The sequence below is a fragment of the Syngnathoides biaculeatus genome, chromosome 3 (assembly GCF_019802595.1).
Source record: "Syngnathoides biaculeatus isolate LvHL_M chromosome 3, ASM1980259v1, whole genome shotgun sequence".
NCBI lineage: Eukaryota > Metazoa > Chordata > Actinopteri > Syngnathiformes > Syngnathidae > Syngnathoides > Syngnathoides biaculeatus.
The window spans coordinates 25,244,401-25,266,962 of NC_084642.1; the positions used below are offsets into that span (position 1 = coordinate 25,244,401).

The window sequence follows — 22,562 nt, forward strand, 5'->3', positions numbered from 1 at the left end:
ACAGCTGCAGCTCATTCAGAATGCTGCAGCTCGCGTTCTGACCAAAACAAAGCGGTCAGAGCATATAACTCCAATCCTAAAGTCCTTGCACTGGCTTCCAGTCAGCTTTAGAATAGATTTTAAAGGTTTGCTACTGGTCTATAAATCACTAAATGATTTAGGTCCTGAATACCTGAAAGAAATGCTTACGGAATACAAACCCAGTAGAGCTCTGAGATCCACTGACTCAGGTCAAATAGTGGAGTGCAGAGTCCAAAGCAAACATGGTGAAGCAGCTATTATGCTGCACACAAATGGAACAAGTTGCCAACAGAGGTGAGGTCAGCCCCAAGTGTGAATGTTTTTAAATCCAGATTTAAAACTCTTTTTTTTTCTCATGCTTTTTAGAATATATCCACTTTTTGATCATACTACTTGCACTGTATGCGGTTTTAATTGTCTTTTTAAAAAAAATATTTTGTTTATCATTTTTATTGTTTTTATCCCATTTTAAATGTTTTATCTCTTTTTTATCAAATGCCATTAATCATGTAAAGCACATTGAGTTACCTCATGTATGAAATGTGCTATACAAATAAACTTGCTTTGCTTTGCTTTGCTTTATATATAAACAGTTCTTTTTCAACATATTTGTCCCTTATGGCAGCAATATCGTAGTACACAGAAGACCATCCAAATTTTGCATGCCTAACTGTAAATTTTCAAAGATGCCCTCTTCATATATATTCTGAATTTTAAAACACATCCTTTATAGTAATGCAGTGAGAAATGAAGGGGAAAGTGAGGACAAATGTCATATTAACAAATGTGTGAGGAATAAAAATCCAGCATTGTTACAGTTATCAGGGTTCACCCCAATGTAATGGATTATTTTGGCCCATAACCCAGTTCTCTATAAAGTTTAATGGAAATCCGTTTTTATAACTGAACCTCCTCAGCGCCTCAGAGCTAAAAAAAAAGAAAAAAAAAAATCACAGTTAAAAGTCTGGTGATATGCATGCATGGTGTTGCATCCATAACAGTTTTCTGCAATGAGAGATCCCCTGCAGTAATGGCGACTTCAGCAGGGATTCTCCTCCACCAAGCGGTGTGATCTATGCGTTTTTAGGTATCCGGTCGCGCTGAAAATCATTACGCTTGCTTATTTTAGCGTAACTGTGATGGCTGATGTTCCTGCTGAGAGTGTTCCAAATCACATCTCACTTCTTAGTTGATGTATGTACTGATGTACTGATAGCCTAATTTGTATTTTGTTCAAAAACAATATGGACTGAAAAATCTCTATGTAGTGATAAGCTAAAATACTGTGGGAAGTGTGCATGCATATTCTCCATGTGCTTGTGTGTTTCATTCTAAATTTCCCATAGGTGTGAAAGGTTGCCTGTTTCTGTGTTTTTTCACCAAGTTTGCAGTCCGCCGCTCACCCTTTGTCAGCCACCATATGACCTTTCAGAGCCTAAGCAACATTGCAAAAGGGCGGGCATCTCTCGCAAAGCAATGTAGAAAATTCTTTCCTGCCAGGTGTTGTAGGGTCCCCTCAGGATGCAACTACTGTACTACCTTCTGCATCATGTTTTCTTCCAGCAGGCTGCGGTTTTCAAAGAAAACATGATCACCTACATTTTGTGCTGCATCAAATACAACAATAGTGAAATCTGTTCTAATTAGCAACTGACTAAAATAAAGGAACATCATTTAGTGTTGCAGCTTCAGCAGCTACTATATATACATATGTATGGGATTGAACTCAGTCATGTGAAAAGATGTCATGACGGTAAATGCATTATATTGTCGTATTATGCATATTACAGTGTGCATTTATTTTCATTTGAAAATGCTCTACAGACAAAATAAAATGAAAGAAAGAACTGTCATCATTTAATTTGATTTGCAACATTTAATTGTGTTGGCAATATAACCAGATAATTGTTTATCCTTGTTTTTGCATTTTTTTTTGTTCATAAGGTTCATTTTGTTTTGATGATGTGCAAGCTATTAATACCTGTAGCAGTCGACTCAATTAGGATGCTTTATGTCTCCGTTCAAACCTTCCACCACATTAGAACGGGGTCTGTGTTTCCAAGAAAAGCAGATGTCGGCAAATGTATAATCAGGCCGTAAAATGCTTAAAGGAAACAGCTTGATTTTTGTAAATGACCCATTTTGATATGAATGAGTTTCAACCGACTGTTGTACATATCAGTTCGGTGATTCTAAATGAAAGAAAGCTTTTTATTTTTGATCATTAATACTGAGTAGTCCTAATTTTTGTACTAGAACGAGATGTTGGACAAACCACAAGAGAACATACTTTATTTCTCCATATTTTCCCACCTTGGGCATGAGTTTTGCAGCAGTCAGCATCAAACTTCTACATTGCGTGCTCACCGTCTCCCTGCTCGATTTTGCTTAAAAATAGCTGCAGTGGTGGAGCTGCTGAACTGTGAAGTGTTGAGTTGAGTTGCTGCTAGAAAATCTTGGTTTTATGACAAGATGTGAAGTATCGTCTGCACCCCACTGCCTGCGACTTACTGTGATGCATCACCTCTCTGAAGTGCTGATTTCTGGCTTTTGGCCTTTTGCAACTTCTAGGACGGTCATCTCCATCTGCAGATGATGATGACAGTTTGGAGAATTTGTATTCAAGTAATAAACTGCACAGCTTGCTTAGCAATTATAGAAACAAGGACACATCATCACCTGACCACAAAAGGTTCTTTTCTTTTGTTTCCTAAAATTGTTGATCATAATTTAAAAAAGTTATGATCTATATTAAGCTGATCATACTAAGCTTGAGCGATATATTCAAATGCATTTGCATGTGGTATAAAGTTAACATTATGAATAGAAAATATGGTTGTATCAACAAAATACTTTTTGAGTGTGTAACATTGGAAACACTGCGCATGGGCTTTTTAGTTTGCTTCTATTTAGTAAGAGTTTTTTTAAACAATGGGTGGTAAATATTTTTGCGTCATCTGACCTCTTACATCAAGGAAAATCTACACAAAAAGTTAATGTCAATGACAGTTGCAATCGGTGTACTCTAAGTAGCAAACCGTAACATCCCTAATGCTGATCATTTATTATACTTTATTTAACATAGGGTGAATCCACCAAGTCATCCCAATTGCTTTCTTCGGGTACTGAGTGAGGTTTTACATTATGTATGTGCCAGTGGCACTGTTTTCAAGGTATTTGTGTGCGTGTTTGTTTTTGATTTATGAAAGCCTTTCTCATGTTGTCTGAAGATGCATCAGAAATTATGTTTTGAAGACACCTCTGTGAAACACTTGAGAGTCCACTTCAATCAATGAATAATATCTGATGTGGGCTTCTTAGGACGTTTGGAGACTGCAGTCGATCTCTTTTCTTTAGATGAATCATTTTGTCAATATTGACAATATGGACTTCTGTTTTTCATACACCAGTATTGTGTATTTCCAATACATAATATTCATATGCGATATCTTCATTGAAGTTTGATTGTTAAAGTGCTGGATGGAGAGTGATGAGAACGTACCATAAAGAATATAACCGAAATATGTTCATAGTTCACCTGTTAGCATTGGCAGTTGTGTCATCTCGGTGGTACCCCATGTGTCCTCAGGTCCTGCCTTGGTGGGTGTCATCAAGAAGGACTGGTCCTCCGATAACAGCATTGCCCTCTCCTGGACAGAAGAGGAACATCCACCATTAGACATTGTGGATTATGAAGTCAAATACTATGAGAAGGTGACTCAATAATCTACTGCTTACTTTAAAGATTCAGTGGTATGAACATGTACATTTGATAAACTGCCCTCGGGGCAAACAAAGAAGATTCACAATTAATTGTTGGGCACATTCTGGATTGTTTAATTTCAGTTGTCTACTGTTCTTGTTGTTACAATACTACATACTACTACTACTAGTAATTATTATTATTATTTGAAATTTACTTGGGAACCTTGATATAGGTTCATCTCCTCTTTTTTTTTTTAGGAACAGGAGCAGCTGAGCTACTCGTCAACACGGACTAAGAGTCCTAGTGTGGTGGTAACAGGTCTCAGACCCTCAACTGTCTACATCTTCCATGTGCGCGCACGAACAACCGCTGGCTACACTGCATACAGCTCAAACTTTGAGTTCTCGACTGCAGCTGAAGGTATGATCACCAATCATTTGCCGTTAAGACACAGTACAATTTATGGACCTTTTGTCTGGATGAGTGAAATTCATCAGTCCATCAAGCACTAACCATTTCTTACGAATCATGATCAGCTACATACTCACTTCACGCTGGGCAACTTTGCTGAAATAGTTTTCATGGCTATATAATTCTCCCCTACTTCTAAAGATGAACGATCCAATGATGTGAAACTTCCTTTGGGATACACTCTGAACATTTCCATACCTATTTTAATGTGACTAGTGACAATTTTATGTATGTAATAGAAGTAAAATCTGATACAAAAAATGCGTACAAGAATAATACAGACAGTTTTGACTGATGTGATCAGCAATGTATTAATCTTCTTATAGAGTATGTATTATTGCGGTCATTGTTTTTATGGGTCTAGAACTACAGTGCATTAGTTCCGAATGCCTGTTTTAACCTAAATACTGGTAACCAAAATACTGGAAAAACTGATCATGTGATTAGATACTGTACAGACAAAATAACAATAGATTTAATGGTTAGATTGCTCGGTCTCTGACTGTGGTTTATCATTTTAACCTTTTCTTCTTTTTATTCAGATCCTGATGTCGCTGATCAGGGTCAAGTGTTGGTTGTTGTCACGGCGTCCGTTGGTGGCTTCTCACTGTTGGTCATCCTCACCCTCTTCCTCCTCATAACTGGACGGTGAGGCAGTTCAGGCCACTTACCCACCACACAAACACGCACTCACACACACGCACCCACGCATGCACACACACACACACACACCTTCGCTCAAATGCTTGTATGCATTACAAGCCACTCCAAGTCTCCTAATGGACTCTCTTTTACCACCAAGCAGGCACTGTTATTTTCCAAATGACTGAACAAATTTTCTGCTTAATTACTCAGCATGTAATGCACCAACCAACCATTTGATCCATTCCATTAACTCCCTCTGGTTAGCTCAGATTCTCCTTATTAGTGAGCCTCTGGTTCACTGAGTTTTTTCATCAGCAACAGCTCGTAGTAAACAATGAAAAATGACCAAGAAACAGTCAATAATTTTGTTCAACTTTAGCTGATTGGGGTGTGATCTGTGGTGACGCTCTTCTCAAATGTATCTCCTTCTAAAAATAGACATATCGAACTTGTTCCACTTACGATTGATTTAATTTGGAATTAAATGGATATTAATTGAATCAAAATTGCTTGCCAGTAATCTGTTTTATATCTGAGCTTTTTTAATTTTATAACGATGCCAGGATCATATTAAGTAATTCATTCTTTGAGCTAACTTCAAAGTAAAGAGTGTATGAATGATTTTAGCTTTCAGGAGCCTGGTTTTGGCTTTTCATCAAGCCTTCTCCTAAAGATTCCAAAAACAAGCATGACATTGAACAAATGTGACTTGATTTGACTCGACAGCTTGATTGTAGTGAAAGAGGCAGAAATGATTCACCATGCATTTAACATGAAGTTCTTTAGTACTAAATGTGTTCACCTTCACAGGTGTCAGGGCTATATCAAAGCCAGGATGAAGTCACAGGAAAAGAGGAGGACACGTTTCCGTAGTGGCCACGGTAATTATCGGTTTTGTTGACTGTTTTATAGACATGTGGATTATTTTGTTTCTGAATTATGTTTTTTTTTCCAGTTTTAGCAGTGTAGTTTTTCTTTTCAAGTTTAAATCCATCTGATTCTTCCCATGGCGTTAATAATGTGTTCCTGAATAAAAGTTGGTTCTAGTGAAGGTTTAAATCTACAATGTCAGTTTTGTCCTTTGCACTTCCGACGTCTACCGCTTAAACGTCAAGTGAATAAAGATGCTTTCCTGTATGATGCAACGCTGTAAGAGCTTATAAAAGGGAATAATTGAATCCTGTAGTTAGTTATGTTTGATGGAGGTCACTGATGGTGTTGTGGAGTGTGTTGTGTGCGACACGCTGGTCTTCGGTGCAGGTAGCGTGGGATCGATTTCCTCTCAGCGATGTTGTTAATATGTGCCCTGCGACTGACTGGCGACCGGTTCAGGGTGTATTCTACCTTTCGCCTGAAGTTAGCTGAATTAGGCTTCAGCAGTCCCGTGACCCTTGTGAGGATAAGCAGCTTGGAAAATGGACAGATGCTTGATGCCTTTGTAACTCTAACTCTTCCATTGGGCTTCCATTTGGTCATCTAGTTGGGTGAGGGTAGAGGATTCAACAATAATGTGTTTAGAAAAATAATAATGATAAAAAGCCCTCAGTCATAGCACAGAGTGTAGTCACCCTGGAGACACAAAGTTAACTATAAACTGAAATCTCGTTTAGAAGAAGCCCTAAATTCCTTTCAGTTTGAACGCCTGCTGCTGTAAAGTCTGTGCGTTCTCCAGATGAAGTTTTGATACAAGGCAGCGTGTCTACAGCCTCTGCGGACACTCAAGCCTGCCAGCATCTATTGTTATTTTTTGTGTTCCTTAGAAGCATTTCTCTGCTTGATATTCTTGAATATAGCAGAAAACAAATACTAACATTGCAAATATTCACAAAATAAATAAATCACTGGTTCGCTTCGTCGAACGTTTCTGGCAGAGCTTTAAATCAACATAGAAGATGAATCTTCGTGTTCCTTCTCTTACCAGTTCCATTCTCTGGCATAAAGACATATGTGGATCCGGACACGTATGAAGACCCCACTCAGGCTGTGGAGGAATTTGCTAAGGAGATAGACCCCTCATCTATATGCATCGACAGGGTGATAGGCACAGGTGAATGTAAATAATGTAGACATGCTGGTGTCCACCCATACTAGGGGTACAAAGTCATTGACCAAGTACTGTCAGTATAATGTACAGAGAAAATGAGCCTTATCTGGCCTAAGGCATATTGCACAAATGGCCTGCAAAGTTTGCAAAAAAAAGTGAAACATGTCAGTATAGTACTGCAAACGGGCCTGCAAAGATTGCAAAAAAAAAAAAAAGGGGGTGAAACAAATGGGGCTTATAAGAAAAGTAGCATTTCAATGTTTTTTGACATTTCACCACCTACATTTTATGATATATCTCAAAGAGAATCAATACTAATTATGAGCATGATCAGAGCAAAGCAATTTCATTGATTCCTTTTTCGGCAAACGCAGCATCATCTGCTGTGAACAGTTTGCAGTTCACATTTTTCTTGACTAATTTAAATGAATAAATCAACTGGCAGTAACATTTTTAAAATTAACAACAAAAATGTAAATTAATATTTATTAAGTTACACGCTTTAAAAAATGTTGCACTTTATCAATATTATGAGGGAGTGTTTGGTGTGTCTGCCTCACATTAGTGACATCTTGAGTTTAAACCCGAGCTCAGGAAATCCTCTGCATGACTGCATACATTCACATGGAGTAACTGCCCCGACAGGGGAGTTTGGAGAGGTCTGCAGTGGTCGTTTGCGCATACCTGGAAGGCTGGACATTGCTGTGGCAATAAAAACCCTGAAAGGTGGCTACATGGAGCATCAGAGGCGAGACTTTTTGCGTGAAGCGTCAATCATGGGACAGTTTGATAGCCCCAACATCATCAGGCTGGAGGGAGTGGTCACTAAAAGTAAGAGGCTTCTGTGCAATTTTTGTTTGTAGGTGTCTTGATAGGTCTATATATTATTTTATTTTGACCTTCACACCGCATGTGTTTCCTCAGGCAGGCCAGTGATGATAGTGGTGGAGTACATGGCAAATGGAGCACTTGACTCTTTCCTTCGGGTTTGAATAAATTGACACAAAATATATAGTGTGCACTTCTTTCCGTATCATTTTTATTCAAATCCCCAATGAACCTTTCCGTGTTCCACTCCAGACACGAGATGGTCAATTCACCGTGCTCCAGCTCGTGGGGATGATGCGCGGCATCGCAGTGGGCATGGCCTACCTCTCAGACATGGGTTACGTTCACAGAGACCTGGCGGCTCGCAACATTCTGGTCGATGAAAACTTGGTGTGTAAGGTTTCTGACTTTGGCATGTCCAGAGTTATGGAAGAAGACACAGACGCAGCATACACTGCCACGGTGAATGTGAGTGTTTGATTAAGAATACCTGCGGGTTTTGTCAACCCTGCTCAAGTTCTACATCCTTAAACGATTATTCAGTCTTACTTTTACCATCAGGGAGGCAAGATACCGATACGCTGGACAGCACCAGAGGCAATTGCTTATGGAAAGTTCTCCTCAGTCAGCGATGTCTGGAGTTTTGGCATCGTCATGTGGGAGGTGATGTCATATGGCGAGAGGCCGTACTGGGAGATGTCCAATCAGGATGTAAGATACAGACATTAGAATGCCAGCAGTTGGAGCACACCTTGAAAAATCATTCTCTTTCCAATCTACTCAGGTCATTTTATCAATGGAAGAGGGATATCGATTACCTGCTCCAACGGGCTGCCCGGTGACGCTGCACCAGCTGATGTTACACTGCTGGCAGAAGGAGCCGAGTCAGCGCCCACGGTTCAACAATGTGCTCTGTTTCCTCGACAAACTCATCATCAACCCCAGCGGTCTCCTCACTCTCGTGAACGCGTCACACAAGTACGCATTAGCTTACACATACAATGGATGAGAGGAGCAAATCAATGGCTTGGCAGGTTTAACATTAACATACGCTCACATACCGATAGGTCCATGCTCACAAGCAATATAAGTTTAGAATTTACATGTGCCTTTATGAAGATAGGTAGCGTAGACAATGGGATTCTCATCAGAGACCACACCAGAGCTCCACAAAGGCAGAACAATCCTAATTGTGTCCAATTGACTTATTTGATTGAGAAATCCTGACAAGCAGGCCATACTCTTCCACTCCAGCCCTGTAGGTGCAGCACTATCTGCTGGATCCACTTGGTCACTGCACCACATGGCTCCAATGCAAATGGACTGTAATGGCGAAAAGAGAAAAGCGTTATTATCAGAGTAAGTACATATAGTCAACATTTATATTGGCCTTTTTTTCTTACAATATGTGATACTACCAAACTTACGGTAATCAGAGAAATGGGAAATGAACAAAGTGCAAATGGCTCTGGGCCTAGACACTATTTAGTCACAGTAATTTTTTAGTTCTCTGGCCAGCACCTATTAAAATTTCATGGCTGACTTAAATCCGCCACACTGGCAAAGATAAATGAACACATGAGTAAAAATAGTATACACTGTATTTCAAGGTACACAAATGACACATTCGATTTTTTTTTTATATACAGCAGATGCGTAATGTATCCTTGAATGCTTCATGTGAAGACCTCTGAAGGATATTTATTAATTACTGTACTGTCTTCTTGCTTGTAAACCGACTGCTTCTTCCCTTTTGTAAATGCTGTCTCAGTTTTCCTGATTCTCCTGATGACATGCCCGACTACCCTCTCTTCATCTCTATCGGGGACTGGCTTGATTCTATCAAAATGAGCCAGTACAAAAACAACTTTATTGCAGCAGGATATACAACGCTGGATTCCATTTCAACAATGAGCATAGAGTGAGTGAGCCCTAACGTCAATCATAGCATTTTCTCCTCAGAGCGTTTGACCCAACACGTGCTAGTTGGATTCTTTTTTTTCTCACGACTACAATATTCACACAAATAATGTTTCTGTTGCAAATTCAACAAACAAAACAATTGGTCTCTCAAAGTGGGTTGTACTAACTTTGAATGGTTCTTTCAAAACTGTTTTTTCTCCTCAGTGACATCAGGAGAATTGGGATCTGTTTGATTGGCCACCAGAGGAGAATCATAAGCAGCATACAGTCTCTGCGCCTGCAGTTTCACCATATCCAACATAGTGGCTTCCAAGTGTGAGGCCATCAAACAAAGTCAGACTGTGTGCATACATTTGATAATTTGCACACCACACTGCAGGATTTAGAAGTGCCACACGGCTGAAGAGAGAAATCTGGACCTTGACAACGTGGAGTCCGGTGAACACCTTGTCAATGCTGCCACTCAACAACATCTGATAACCTCAGTCAGCTCTAGCGAAATGCCCATTAGCTCAGCAAATACAGTATTAGCACTCATTTGAATTTTAAGACTTAAAAGTATTTTTCTCCTGTGATGATCCAAGTGCCAGTCAATGCCTCTCTGCTCTTTCTAAGTGACAATCCAGTGGTTTTGATTGACTCAAATCGGATACCTCAAGACCAGAGATAATGTGGAGAGAACATTTGGTAATCTATGCCATATAGTATGTTATTTTAGTTTAAAAATAATATCGGTAGTTTATTAAACATTTCACCAAGAATCAAAATTGACAAAATGGTAAACGCAATCCTCTTTTTGAACTGAAGACGACCGAATGTCAAAAGATTTTATAGAAATGTGTTCTATCCTCATAGTATTGCAAAGTGTCTTGTACTGAAAGTCACGTGAAAGGTGTGTTTCTTCCTGAATAAACAATTCTATTTTAATGCATTGTTTTCCCTCTCTGACTTCAAACACGGGCATATTTAGAATATTATGACACACACATGCAGTGACAAAAGTATCCATGGATCCACAGACACACGCAATAACCGTTACCTCTTAACTGTCACTTGAGAGACATGTTTTGTGGACATGAAGAATTGTCAGGTGAGTTTGTCAATTAGGTGCTTATGTTGGAGGGAGGAGGCGTAAGTTAGTCACTGTGTGCAAGCAAGTTTATTTAATGTTATGGTAATAGTTTGCTTTTGTTGATTTGACTACTCACAAAAAGATAAAATTATGTTTATTTCAATGAAATTTCAGGACGAACCAATAATGCACCATATCCACATGTCCTAACTTAATTTGACAACAGTTTTGAGAGCACATGTCCAACTGTTCACTATTTCAGTACTTTTTGCTGTTCTCTCAGAGTGCTTAACGGCAAAAACTCACAACAGCTGTTTTCGTTTTTCCTCAAAGACACCCAGGTTTATGCTTATTTTTTGTGACTCTTCCAGTCTCTTTGTATCTTTGCTGCTGTCTTGGTTTCATCTTGTCAAAATGTGAACACCCAAGTGAAGAGGGCTGTATTGAACCACATTATTGGTCAATTGGTCATATGGTTCAAACACATCTTCCAAGTTCAGATGCTTGTTTGATAACACCTGCAAAGGTTATAGCATAGTACGTTTTGGGTTTATCATGAATTACATACAGTATTAATATTATACTGAATGCAATATCCCATTTTTTTTTGTAGGGGGAATAATGTGCTTGTGCAATAAAACTAAAACATCAAAAACATGAAATGTTTCTTTCATCCCATATTTTAATAATTCCAAACATATCGATTTATTTGAGTAATATGACTGATGTCGTTGCGGGCTTAGTAAAAGGAAATTTAATTGAAACTTTGTTTAGCCTGCAGGTAACATGTTTGACTCGATAGCAACACGTTGGCGATAAAAAAAAAAAAAAAACTGCAGAGGAGCGCTTGAAATGAAACACGAATTATACACATGTATTTGTGAAGACAAAGCAGAAAACGAATTCGCCACGTATGCCGCGTTCATGAACCATCCATCAGAGCGACGCAATTCCCTATAGCAGGGGGCGTTCCGCTTTTTGTTGACTGATGTTGAGGTGTAAAATCCTGACTCCCCCGAATGCATCATATCCAAGGAGCGTATCCTGGACACAATGAAATCGCGCACGAGTATTGAATGAAAACACCGCTGGACAGGACTAACCGGTGATGGAATAAATTTAACCACGCTGCTCTTTTGTGGACATTGGCGTCAAGAACACCAAGAGTAATTCCAGGTAATAGTGAGCAAATGTAAACAAAGGCGCCTGTATAAGCGTTACAAACTGCATGCTAACGCTAGCACAGCTAGCTCTCACGTTAGCTGTTTATGGGGCACAGTTCACTTGTTTTTGCAAGTGTCGCAGCTCATCTGGCACACATTTAGACGTTCCAACTCCTTACTTATATAAATCATCTGAAGTGAACCGTAAAATTGGTGTTCCTACCAAGTTTTGAGCTCGGGCTAACCTGTATGGCAGATCAGATTAAGTAAGTAGGAACGGGCTGTTAATTACGATACAATCTCTTTAGTCGGGGTTAACGGCGAACGAGCTCCAAAAAAAAAACATTACTTCCTCTCGTTCTTGTGACAACATTTAAGGGTCCTTACACAATGGAGATTAACTACAGTATTGTACAGTATTACTGTTCTTTCAGATAAGTGCATCTTGGCAGGGCGTCATTCGAGATACTCTTTCTTGCTACTTGATACTTACTTGGAGTGAGAGACGCTGTTGGTGAACTCTAAATGTTAAATGAAATAAGGACAATTAACAATCAGAATTCGACTGTCAAAGCAATCCTTACGTCATGCCATATTTTTTCCTCTGTGCATATTAAAGCAATCATGGTTGAATGCTTTCCATTAAGTGCTATGATCTTTCTTAGTTCATTGTTGATACATCAAAGCAGAAATCCTCCCAATATGTCAAAAAGATAGTGACCCATCTCGATCTTGGACAACAGTCATATTCACAGCGGACCCTGGTGTGGTAAATTGACCCTGCACACATCACCACTAACACAGCAAATGCCCAAGTTGCACATAATAACTACACAAGTGTCAACACTACTTACAAATATTGGAGGACATGGTTTTTTTTCTACTTCCTCATCACCTGGCCATACTGTTTTCCTGCTGCTTTTTTGCACAACCATGGCTTTGTGGCCATTGATCTTTTGGTTTCACCGGTTTGTTGGTGTTTGCCAAATTTTTATTCGCTGAAAAAATGCTTGACAAAATAATACTATTTTCCATAATATGGATGTTTCAACTGTAAATGTTTCACAATTAGATTGTCCTGTGTTCTAGAGGAGAGACAGCGGTTGTTTGCTGCCAATGGGGCTGTTTGACAAGTTGGCAGGATGGCTGGGCTTCAAGAAAGAGGTGAATGTCCTCTGTATTGGCCTCGACAACAGCGGGAAAACTACCATCATCAACAAACTCAAACCTTCTAATGTACGTAAGTCGACCTGTCGCTTTTTGTGGGAATCAGTCTTTTGTCTAATCAAAATGAACCTTGTAGATTCATCACGAATACACTCCATAAGATTCATCTGAAGAGTCCTGTTTTACTTGATTACTATGACTATATATTGACCATATGGTTTTAACAACATTTGAAATATTTAACTCACAGGCTCAGGCACTAGACATCGTCCCAACCATTGGTTTCAGCATTGAGAAGTTCAAGACATCCAGGTTGGTTTTTGTCATAAAACAGTAACTTAATGCTGTGTATTCGATACATCTAGTAACTTGTTACATTTCTTTTCTTTGTGTAGTCTTTCTTTCACAGTGTTTGACATGTCAGGCCAAGGGAGATACAGAAACTTGTGGGAGCACTACTACAAGTCAGTTTGTAACACAAACTTTGTTCTTATCTTATTCATGTTTATTAATTTTGGACAAATTGTTGTGTTGTTCAGGGAAGGCCAGGCTGTCATATTTGTCATTGATAGTGCAGATAAACTCAGGATGGTGGTGGCCAGAGAAGAATTGGACACGTTATTAAATCATCCTGGTAAGTTTTTTTTTTGTGTGTGTGTGTGGGAAACAATGCCAGTGTCAAACTCATTACATTTTTGTTTTTGTGGATTTTATATCAAAGTACAGTCATTTTGTGGAACTCCCTGATTTCAAGCAGACTAATTTTAAATCACAAATCATCTCTGCCATGCGCAGGATTGTATGAAATGTATGCAATTTAATCCAGATCAAATTTAAATTCAGCATCAGTTATTCTAACTGAAAATGAAAAAAAATACATTTGAGCATGTTTCATGATATGGCTGTGAAATATAATATTTCCTTTTTTATGTAGGGCATTATCATCTTATATTTGTTTTATCTCGGATCATAGCACTTAATGGGCTGTGTTCTCTTTTTGCACTTGCTGAAATTTATGTTTTCCATTTTGCATGTGTTTGTACTTTTTTTTTTTACTTGTCTCATTGATAATATTAAATCGTCCCGCTATATTATATTTAATGATCTAACATCTGTGTCTGTCTCACAATAGACATTAAACACAGGCGAATTCCCATCCTGTTCTTGGCTAACAAGATGGATGTCCGAGATGCTCTGTCATCGGTTAAAGTCTCCCAGCTGCTCTGCTTGGACAATATCAAGGACAAACCTTGGCACATCTGGTATGACCATATTTGCACTTGTACTGCAGTCTGCTGCGAAATCTTGCTCACTTTTATTTGTACACTTGTTAAAGTTAACATCCTCTCCTCAGTGTTTTGTCGGAAATTGTAGAGAGAGAACTCAAAACACTATGTGCTCTGTTGATGACTGTACTCATATTCAGCAACGAGTGCAAGTCTTCTACAACCAAGGTTGCAGTGATTACCTCATTTACATCTGCAGCACACTCCACAAGCATGGTAGACATGCAAAACACATAAGCTCTATTTTGTCAAAGTTAGAAAGCATTCTTGGATATACTTGTGAAGTAGAAAAATAAATTAGCGTATTTGATCACACACCATTACTTCTTGTTTGATTTAACAGTAGGGTTGACATTGTTTGAATTTTAGCGACTCTGATCCCTATTCCGGTTCCAAATGTTTCTCAGTTGAGGTTCTTTCGGGGGGATGGTTTTGCATGGTTAAAATAAAGGGTGTCTGATTTATGAACACCCATTTTCTAAGCAGCCCGCAGCATGACTGAAATGAACATTTGACTCTGGGTTCTTCATAAACAACATCAATATCAAACGTATTTGTGAAAAGGCATGTGTGGGTGGAACTAACCCAATTGACTTAATATTCAATAATTAATGTTTCAGCTGAAACTTAAAGGTCTACTGACACGTAAAGCATGATTTTTAGTATGTTTTTAATTAAAAAAAAGGCAGCCAGAATGGACCCATCCATTTTTTCACCACACGTCATGACATTGTCGTACAGTGCCTTGTGAAAGTATTCGGCCCTCTTTCTCACTTAAAACATACAGATACAACATTTTTTTTGTCAAGAATCAACAACAAATGGGAGACAATCATGAAGCGCAACGAAATTTATTGGATACTTTTTTAACAAGCAAAAAACTGAAAAGTGGGGTGTGCATTATTATTTGGCCCCTTTACTTTCAGTGCAGCAAACTCACTCTAGAGGTTCAGTGAGGATCTGTGAATGATCCAATGTTGACTGATGATGATAAATAGAATCCAGCTGTGTGTAATCAAGTCTCTGCATAAATGCATCTGCTCTGTGATAGTTTCAGGGTTCTGTTTAAAGCGCAGAAAGCATCATGAAGACCGAGGAACATGCTAGGCAGGTCCGAGATACTGTTGTGGAGAAGTTTAAAGCCTGATTTGGATCCAAAAACAATGTCCCAAGCTTTAAACATATCAAGGAACACTGTGCAAGCAATCATATTGAAATGGAAGGCGTATCAGACCACTGCAAATCTACCAAGACCCTCTAAACTTTCACCTCGAACAAGGAGAAGACTGATCAGAGATGGATTTTTGCGTCTCCCGCCATAAAAATCTCGAGGGATTTGTTTTGGAGAAGAAGCAGGAAGTGATTTTTTTTACAGACACCCACACTGGTGGATTCGTGTGTTTATACCAGTTTTACCGATGGGAAACAAGCTGTTTTTTTCCTGCGTGTTATTGCTGTCTCGTTGTATTGCTGGATTTTGCTCAAACACTCGGGAGGATAGATTCATTCTTCACACTTTTCCAAAAGACCCGGTTTGTCGTAAAAAATGGATTGCACAGGTGCAAAGGACGAGAGCTTTGTAGGTTCTAAATGACAGGTAGGTGTGTATAGAGCGATTAAAAAAAATAATAATAATAGTTGGGGGGGGGGACGTAATCCTCTCAGAACGTAACAAAAGGTCCGCGTCATAATAACTTAAAGGTCTAATCCAGAGGAAATTATTTTATTTGTCTATCATACAAATGTAGTTAAAATTTCATTTAAAAATATTTTTAAAATTCTCAACACGACAAAAATTAAATAAATTAGCGTCAAAGTCAGTCTCAATGTTTTGTTCGAAATGTCACTTAGATTCAGCAAGTACCATAACTCCCCGGAATGTGTCGTCACATCACGATAACATTTAGCCAGAGAGTGAAAAAGCTAGCAAAGATGGTGAGGAAGTGTGTCGTATACGGCTGTTTTGCGTCAAACACTGATGGAGTCATCTTACATGAATGGCCGAAAGATGAACAGATGGGCAGGTTATGGACCAGGTTTGTGAAGACAAAGTGGGCGCATTGGACTTACAAATCAAAGTGGACAGTAATATGTTCCAAGCATTTCACAGAGGACTGCTTTGAAAACCCGGTACAGCGTTCACTTGGCTTTGGTAGCAAATAAGTACGTACGTGTTCAATTGTCTAGTATTGACAAGTATCTACCTCGTTTTAAATGGTAGTACAATAGCGATACAAATATATATGTCATATATATCCGTATCCATGTGATGTTTAGGAGATGACGAAATTTGGACACTGTATAAAGTTAGTGTACTGTTGACGTTGAGTTCTTCCTGAAATTCGACTGACATTGCTCTCAAGTGTTAGGTGTGTTATTTAAAATATGGGCTAAATGTAACTATAAACATGAGATCTTTAAACACAGAACGATACCAAAGGTTTCGATTTTTGTTTTACGCCGACTTCATCAGGTCTCGCTGAATCGTCAACTCCGGTTCGAACATATATGGTTTAATTACACCTGCATGGGATGTTTTTCGAACACGGGAAGAAATACAAAATTCCTCCTCTTCAGTTTCCAATCTCTTCCACAGAGCATTCCAGAAAAACGTCTTCATCACTGCTGTCTATCTCCTCTAGATCCCACTCGCAGCGTGTGTGATTGTCTGTGTAGGAATCCATTGTCTTTACTGGGGTTGTCTAGGTGTGACGTCACACGGAAGAAGCTTCAACAAGCCTCGGTTTGAAACAGAAATTGGAGGTATTGGGATTATAAAGAAAATTGTGTACTTTGGCGCTAATTTATTTCATTTCTGTTGTGTTGAGAATTTTTTAAACATTTTTTAATGAAAAATGAGCTACGTTTGTGTGATATATAAATAACTTACAGGTCCTCTGGATTAGACCTTTAATAAAGTATGTAAGTCAGGTGTGCTATATGTGCCGATGTGCGCTGGTCGGTGTTGCTCATCGCCGCCACCGCTGGGGCCGGCGTTGTTCATCGCCAGTGGGGAGGGGGGTTTTCCGTTTGCGGGAGGAGAAAGGAGCTCCCCACCCCACCGGCGTCTGGGGCACCCTTGAAGTAGTTACTTCGCTCGGCATGGGTCCTCCTGAGTAGATTGTGAAATATTCTCTTCGAAAAGAGCTTCCGTGTCAGAAAGGATGTCGAAAAAATCCCAAAATCTCTGTTGTTCATCTCATAGCAGGTGGCACAGCGTCTTCTCAATGGCGAATGTCCCATTGTGACAGCTGTAATTGATGTAGCAGGCAATATGGCAACCACTTGGATGTCGAATGAGTCTTCCTCAACTTTGCGCTTGAATGACACGCTCTCCGCTCATATTTATTTTTTTGTATAGACATTGAAGTGACAAGCCGAATGGAATAGAAGATATAGGGAAGTCAGTAGACCTTTAAATGTAGCATTGTTGCGTTATTTGCGACTGTCTGACTGACGTGCAAGTTTTATCATGGCTTCCTGTTTTAAGCAGGCAGCCTTTTATTTTCAAAGGTCTGTGCAGGACTCAGTATATTGGCACGAAAAGTAACCTCACATGACACAGGTGATTTTTTTTTTCTTTTTTTTTTTTTTAATGAACGGAACCAAAATCTAAAAAATGTCAATTCCTTTTCCTCCCCACCGATGAGGCACAAGCTTGGTGCTTATGATACCGTGAGAAAACGTTTGTGATTTTTCTCCCAATATATTGTAATGTAAAGTTGTTAGGGTAAAGTTTTAGCTTGATGTTAAGCTTATTTTTCTTTGTCATGGGCTTTTAACTTTGTTTTGAAGACTACAATAGACACTAAAAACCGTCAGTGCAAAAGTGCAACCAACTGTTTACCTTGTTAGCTGCCTCAATGTTGGCATAGTCGTATTTTACTGCTTCACTCACCCAATTGATTTCACCGAAGCTCTACACAGTGTACAAGCTGAGGCTCGCTGATCAGAAGAGAGTTGGGCAGACTTCGATTCATCGTAAAAACCTCCTTTGCACAGTTTACTCTGATTCAAGTGTTACACTGAGGTGACTGCTCATTCACTTAAACAAAGTTAAGACACACTTTTGTCCATCGCCAGCGTTGGGCGCAAGCACGTCTTCGTGCACTTGCTGTATGTTGCTTTTCGCTGCTGCTTCTTTGGGGTCAATGGACTTGAGGCATCGAAACTGGGAACTGAAATTTATGCATTTTTTAAAATTCTGGGAGAACCGGAACATTAGTCTTGATTCCAAAGTGTTCTTTAGTGTCAGTGCCCAACTCTACTTAACATAAATATTGACTCTACACATTTGCAGGCAGAGCTTTTTTTCCTTTTCAACAGAGAACTTCTGGCATCTGAGCTTCCTATTTTTTGTGTTTGGGATGACATATGTGGGCTTAGCATGAGATTTTTGTTCATAGTTTTTGTTCATCATCAGATGTAAATATGTTCAAATTTAACACAACACAATCTAAAACATTTAATGCTTATGTTTGTTTCAGTGCTACTGACGCATTGAAAGGAGATGGTTTACAGGAAGGAGTGGAATGGTTACAAGGTAAACGGTGTTGTGTGTGTATTATTATGTAATATGAGAAAATATCTTCTCTAAATGGAAATATTATTTATATTGGTTTCATTTTTTGATGCATCCCCCCCCCCCAGATCAAATTAAGTCGATGAGAACATGATGGTGTCAAGCATCTTTTGTGGAAGAAGGTACCAAAAACCATTTTTAGACACCTGTGGTGTACTTGAAAGATGATGAATGTGTTTGATTCTCCAACACCAATAATCACTGAAAATCAGCAAGAATGATATGTATACTTTTTTTTATTTACAGGTGTAGTGTCTTCTTTTTGAATCCTTTCCTTTAAATTTCACTTGGCTTTTGTATATAGTCGGTGTGTATAGTGTATCATTTCCTCGCTCGGAATGCATTTTTTTTTTTTTTTTTTTTTTTTTACAAGTTCACAAACTCTCCATTGACAACTTCCATTTTGTAAAACGATTCTTTAACAACAACAAAAACACTCAAATGTAAAAAAACACTTTTATCTCAGGATTACTCTGATAGTAAGTTTCTTTCGGCTTGTCCCTTTCGGGGTCGCCACAGCGTGTCATCTCAGATGAACGCACATATATGTTTGGCACAATTTTTACGCCGGATGCCCTTCCTGACGCAACCCTTATGTTGTTGTAGAATAGGTATATACAGTATCTTACTTTATCGGTGGCACTAAAAATGTAATAGAAATTAACCAGCAATCCAACATAATTGTGCCAATATCATTTATTCTTACACTACTGAACGTAAAGTCCATGATTGAAGTAACTTGAAAAAGTACCCAATGCTTAATTTTTACTCTTTTTCTTCATGTACTGTTGGTGCAGAAAGTAGTCATAGCCCCTTAAATTTTTCACTTTGTTGTATTGAAGCAATCAGCTAAAATCCTTCAGGTTCATTTTTTTCATCATTAATGTACACATAGCACCTCATATTGACAAAAAAAGAGAATTATTGAAATTATTTTGCAAATTTATTAGAAAAGAAAAACTGAAATATAATATTTAGTAGAAGCACCTTTTGACCCAATACAGCCAGGAGTCTTTTAGGGAATGATGGATCACGTTTTTCACACCTGGATTTGGGGATCTTGGCCCATTCCTCCTTGCAGATCCTCTCCTATTATGTCAGGTTGGTGGACAGCCATTTTCATGTCCCTCCAAAGTTGCTCAGTTAGGTTTTAGTCAGGGATATGGGTGGGTCATTCAAAAACAGTCGTAGAGCAGTTCCTGAGCCCCTTCTTGGTTATTTTACCCGCGTGCATATGGTCATTGTCTTGTTGGGAGGTCAATCTTCATTTGCCCCAGTCTGAGGTTCTGAGCACTCTGGAAAAGGTTTTCGTCCAAGATGTCCTTGTATTTGAATACATGTTTCCTTTGATTGACGAACCAGGCATCCCGTCGCTCCAGCTGAAAAACACCCTCACAGCAGGATGGTCCCACCACCCTGCTTGACTGTTAGGACTTTTTTGGGCAGGTGATGAGCAGTGCCTGGTTGTCGCCACACATACCGATTAGAATTGAGGCCAGAAAGTTTTATCTTGGTCTCATCAGACCAGAGAATCTTATTTCCCCACCATCTTGGAGTCCTTCAGGAGGTTCTTTTCTTTTTTTTTTTTTTTTAAACCAAAATCCATGCGTACTTTCATCTGTCTTGGAGAGGCTTCCATCAGGCAAATTTGTCATCGAGCCCCGACTGGTGGAAGGTTGCAGTTTCTCCAATGTTTTCTGTTTAAGGATTCTGGAGGCCACTTTCCTCTTAGGAAACTTAAATGTAGCAGATTTTTTTTGGTAACCTTGGACAGATTTTGCCAAACTTTCTGTCTCTGAGCTCATTAGGCAGTACCTTTGACCTCATGATTCTCATTTCACATTTTAACATGGAATGTGCTTTATAGGCAAGTGTGTGGCTTTCTTAATCAAGTTCAGTCGGTATAATCAAACACAGTTGGTGTAAAACCATTTTAAGGATGATCAGAAAGAAAATGGACAGCACCCAAGTTCAATTTGAGTGTCACAGCAAAGCGTTTGAATACCTCTGTCATATTTCAGTTTTTCTTTTTTAATAAATCTGCAAAAATTTCAACAATTACATATTTTCTCTCAATACCAGGTCCTATGTGTATATTAACGAGTAAAAATTGGGCTTTAAATGATTTTGGCAAATGGCTGTCACACAACAAAGAGTAAAAGATTTGAAGGGGGCAGAATGCTTTTCTTACCGAGTGTATAACTCCAGTTTCTGAACAATTCCAAACTGGGTTTTTGTCTCTCTTCTTGAGGCATTTATAAAAAAATATATATTCTGGAATGTCTAATCCCAATCTGCTAGTCATTGTGGCATTCTAAACAGTCTTTTCACTTGTTGACCGCACCTCTTACTAAAACATGTCTGTTTTTACATGTATTTTGGACATTTTCGAGTTTTGAATGTCGTTTTAACATTCCATAGTTGACAGTTAGCAGTTAAAAACGGTTTTGGGAAATTTTTTGTTTCAGTAATTTCATTTATCGTTAGCAGGCCACACAAACAGGGATGCACGTCATAGCCATCATTTCGACATTCATTGCAGCTAATCCATGTGCAGCTTTCTTTTGACATTTATTTTTTTTGTTTTTTGGGTTCATAGGATTTTTTTTTTTTTTCTTGGTAAAGCTTGAATATATTCTACGTTTAGACGCTGTCAATAACTGAACGTTACACACCAGTTACTTTATTAATAGGGAGACTGTCAAGTAAATTTCTCAGTTTTATTCTTGCCTTATTTAATGGCATGACTGAAAGTTAACTTCACAATCAGGCTACTTTTCCAGTCAAACTTGGACATGTGGTAAGATATCAGTCTCGTTTTAAAATATATTAATGGTTTGATTTGTTGTTGACTGAAGGTATGAACACGGAATGTAACCAATTAGCTACACTTGCTTATCCGTGTTTACTTTGGTTGATCATTGAAGACAAGACAGCACACAATGTTGCTGTGATAAATGTAAAATACTATATACGAGAATCTGGTCTTATTATGGTGCAATTTGTGTAGCTTTCATCTCATTTTCTATGTCCTCGGACGTATTGTGCGTTTGTATTATGACTGAGGGCAGCGCAAAGGTCTGTACGCTTGTGTAACGTTTGGTGGCTTTGAAAACTGCATTTTGTTTGAAACATAGCTTTTATTTATGAATGCATATAAAACAACCCTCAAAGCACATGGTTAGGATTCAGATAATGACTGAATGGTCTTTAATATCATGTATGTATTTTATTTCAGTGTAAATGTTTGCAAAGAATAAAACAACATTTGGTGGGCAGACGGTCTCTTCTCGCATCTCTTTAATTTTCTGAGTGTGCGTGTGTGTGTGTGTCTGGATGACTTTTGCTCACTCTTCCATCCAACAGCCCTGCCAGCAACACCTGCTCATTAAATGTCCATCCAGTGGGGCTTGAACTCTTAAAAACAAGCTTTTTATATGAGTCTAGGATTTATTTTCAGATTTCTGAAGTTTGCCGTTTTATTCGTATTTGTTTTAATGAAACACATTTGTTTGTCTGATTTTTACTCTATACCTTGGGATTCATTTTTTAGAAAAGTGTAATATTAACAGCCTTTTTAGAGAATGAAAGATGTAATTTACGTGAAAGTTTTGTGAAATGTAAATAATCTTTTCAGTCCATAAAATTTTAAAA

General features: G+C 38.6%; 2 protein-coding genes and 1 long non-coding RNA gene across 6 annotated transcripts in view; 2 read left to right on the forward strand and 1 right to left on the reverse strand.

Annotated features, from left to right (window-relative positions):
- epha6 (eph receptor A6) overlaps positions 1 to 10,536 on the forward strand; it is a 67,691-nt gene extending 57,155 nt beyond the window's left edge. The window contains exons 9-21 of one of the 3 annotated variants that reach the window (XM_061814998.1): positions 3,611 to 3,735; positions 3,985 to 4,147; positions 4,741 to 4,846; positions 5,654 to 5,724; positions 6,765 to 6,890; positions 7,533 to 7,718; positions 7,812 to 7,873; positions 7,968 to 8,183; positions 8,259 to 8,426; positions 8,500 to 8,693; positions 8,970 to 9,074; positions 9,487 to 9,636; positions 9,843 to 10,536. In XM_061814998.1, coding sequence (XP_061670982.1) covers positions 3,611 to 3,735; positions 3,985 to 4,147; positions 4,741 to 4,846; positions 5,654 to 5,724; positions 6,765 to 6,890; positions 7,533 to 7,718; positions 7,812 to 7,873; positions 7,968 to 8,183; positions 8,259 to 8,426; positions 8,500 to 8,693; positions 8,970 to 9,074; positions 9,487 to 9,636; positions 9,843 to 9,957 — 1,787 coding nt within the window. In that variant the 3' untranslated portion in view covers positions 9,958 to 10,536. The remainder of the gene's footprint in view (positions 1 to 3,610; positions 3,736 to 3,984; positions 4,148 to 4,740; positions 4,847 to 5,653; positions 5,725 to 6,764; positions 6,891 to 7,532; positions 7,719 to 7,811; positions 7,874 to 7,967; positions 8,184 to 8,258; positions 8,427 to 8,499; positions 8,694 to 8,969; positions 9,075 to 9,486; positions 9,637 to 9,842) is intronic. The other 2 variants (XM_061814999.1, XM_061815001.1) reach the window with 2 other exon arrangements.
- LOC133498316 (uncharacterized) lies at positions 7,996 to 12,956 on the reverse strand. The gene is made up of 5 exons (XR_009794262.1): positions 12,367 to 12,956; positions 8,957 to 9,038; positions 8,534 to 8,704; positions 8,290 to 8,404; positions 7,996 to 8,122 (listed from the first exon to the last, which is right to left on the reverse strand). It is a non-coding gene; the product is annotated as an uncharacterized LOC133498316 (long non-coding RNA).
- Positions 11,708 to 22,186, forward strand: arl6 (ADP-ribosylation factor-like 6). Of its 2 annotated transcripts, XM_061815003.1 has the most exons (9): positions 11,708 to 11,886; positions 12,963 to 13,109; positions 13,291 to 13,352; positions 13,436 to 13,504; positions 13,580 to 13,674; positions 14,173 to 14,302; positions 18,814 to 18,869; positions 18,977 to 19,030; positions 19,155 to 22,186. In XM_061815003.1, the coding sequence occupies exons 2-8, from the start codon at positions 12,990 to 12,992 to the stop codon at positions 19,000 to 19,002; spliced, it is 558 nt and encodes a 185-aa protein (XP_061670987.1). In that variant the 5' UTR covers positions 11,708 to 11,886; positions 12,963 to 12,989; the 3' UTR covers positions 19,003 to 19,030; positions 19,155 to 22,186. The 2 variants fall into 2 exon arrangements, with proteins under 2 accessions (XP_061670987.1, XP_061670986.1); XM_061815002.1 differs by having other exon boundaries at positions 18,977 to 22,186.
- Positions 22,187 to 22,562: the final 376 nt, after the last annotated feature.